The following is a 2,184-nucleotide window of genomic DNA, read 5'->3' as shown; positions in this document are numbered from 1 at the left end:
AACTGACCACTCCCCTGGTGGTAACCTGTGTGGTTAGTAGAAGGTACAGGAGAATGATGGTAAAAACAAAGTCAAGTCATGGAGACTCTTGGTTCCTTAATGTCGCATTACCACCAAATTTTGCAACTCTCTTTGGTTAGAGGATGAATGATAGGATTCAGTTTTCTCGAGCTTAAAAAAATACCCAGACTATGATTGACTGTATGTCAAACTGACAAAGATTCTAGGCAAAAGGTTTTTTGCCAATAGCACGGTGAAGGGCATTCTTGACCTCCTTGTTCCTCAAAGTGTACACAACAGGATTAAGTAGAGGAGTAAAGACGGTGTATGTCACTGAAATTAGCTGGTCGTGATCCCTGGTGTTCTCTGACTTGGGCTTGAGGTAGGCAATGGAGGCACAGCCATAGTGGATGATAACCACAGTGAGGTGGGAGGCACAAGTTGCAAAAGCCTTCTTCTGGCCCTCAGGAGAGGTGACCTTGAGGATGGTAGAGATGATGAGGATGTAGGAGATGAAGACCAAACCCAGTGGCACCACAATAACCAGGGAACTAACAACAAAATTAATTAGGTCATGTAGAGTGGTATCAACACAGGAAAGTTTCAAAACTGGGCGGATATCACAGAAATAATGGGCCACCTGTTTATCACAAAACGGCAGCCTGAACACAGATGAAATCTGAACTATGGCCACAAGCAGCCCAACACTGCAGGCCCCACATACCAGCTGGGCACACACTTTCTTGTTCATGATGATCATGTACCTCAAAGGGTTACAGATGGCCACATAGCGATCATACCCCATTGCTGTGAGCAGAAAGCAGTTGTTGATGGCCAAGGTAATAAAAAAAAACATCCGGGTGGCACAGCCAGCCAAAGAGATAGGTTGGCTTAGACTTAAGAGACTGGAGAGCATCCGTGGTACAATGACTAATGTGTAGACAGTCTCTGAAGTGGAAAGCACACTAAGAAAGACGTACATGGGGGTGTGAAGGTGACGATCAATGCTGATAATTGTCACAATTATGACATTGCCAGCCAGGGTTAAAAGATACAAGGTAAAAAATACCACAAAGAGGGTGAGCTTGTGTTCATGAAAGCTGGAGAAACCCTGGAAAACAAACTCCCTTATCACTGTGTGGTTCTCTCTCTTCATTGGGTAAATAAACAGATTGAAAATACAGAGACTTAGGTCAATTAGTCAGAAGATATCAGTGCCCAATGCTTTAAGCAGGTGAATCATCTAAGAAGATAATAAGGGTTCTGTTCGTGGATGGATGCCAAGTTATTGGGGACGACTGTTCACCTATAGATATAGATAGAAAAACACAATAAGAAAACAATTTCATGCATGGCAATGTGTGTGTGTGTGTGTGTGTGTATATATATATATATATATATATATATATATATATATATATATATATATGATTAAATAGGGATGAAAAAATGGAAGAAAAGACACCTGGGGTAAGTTTGAAAAAGATTTCTTGGTGACCCAGCACATAAGTGTTAGAGAAAAATTAGGCTAAAGAAATAGGAAATGCATAGTTAAATTTGAAAGGAATTTTCTTTTAGATTACAGATTCAGATTTTGTTTACCTAAAACAAATTTTTCAGCCTCTTCCACTTTGTTTAAACCACAATTTCAATTGTCTCTTTAAAGATCTTTCTTTCTGGGTTGCCAAACAAGACAATGCTCTCTGCTCCAACATAACATAAGTGTTTACTTTCTCCCTGTTGCTCTTGTCTGCATGTTTCACAAACTCTTTTCATAAGTCATCAAACAGCTTCAAACCTGACTGTCCCCCCAGATTTTTTAAAACAAGAGATGTTCCTCTCTTTTTTCAATGCTTGACTTGAATCTCCTCCTCCTCAGAAAGTGTTCTCAGGACTAAATACAACCTGTCAATCCAGTTCCCCATGGTGTTGGTAAGTGTTTCCCAGTAGCTTGGTTCCGGGGACTGTGTTTATTTCTATGCATTTTCTAGCTTATACTTAGAGGAGAATTTTCACAGGTACTCTGCCTCACTAGTAGAGTAAACTATCTTTTACAATTTCTTCCGAATTTTAAACTTTAGGGAAACCAGTTTACACATTTCTCCCTCTGTCCCCTATCTGGGGAGTTATTGGGCATCAAAACTCTCATTTTCAAAAAAAGTATAACAATAATAAATAGTTCCT

The 2,184-nt window shown here is 39.8% G+C and overlaps 1 protein-coding gene across 1 annotated transcript; it reads right to left on the bottom strand.

The window, feature by feature from the left end:
• Window positions 1-223: 223 nt before the first annotated feature.
• LOC100455943 (olfactory receptor 10J1-like) lies at window positions 224-1,264 on the bottom strand. The gene has a single exon (XM_002809953.3). The coding sequence runs from the start codon at window positions 1,154-1,156 to the stop codon at window positions 224-226; it is 933 nt and encodes a 310-aa protein (XP_002809999.3). The 5' UTR covers window positions 1,157-1,264.
• Between the last annotated feature and the right edge of the window lie 920 nt (window positions 1,265-2,184).

This window comes from Pongo abelii, chromosome 1 (genome assembly GCF_028885655.2).
Source record: "Pongo abelii isolate AG06213 chromosome 1, NHGRI_mPonAbe1-v2.0_pri, whole genome shotgun sequence".
NCBI classification, from domain to species: Eukaryota; Metazoa; Chordata; class Mammalia; order Primates; family Hominidae; genus Pongo; species Pongo abelii.
This window is presented reverse-complemented; position numbering and strand designations above follow the sequence as displayed.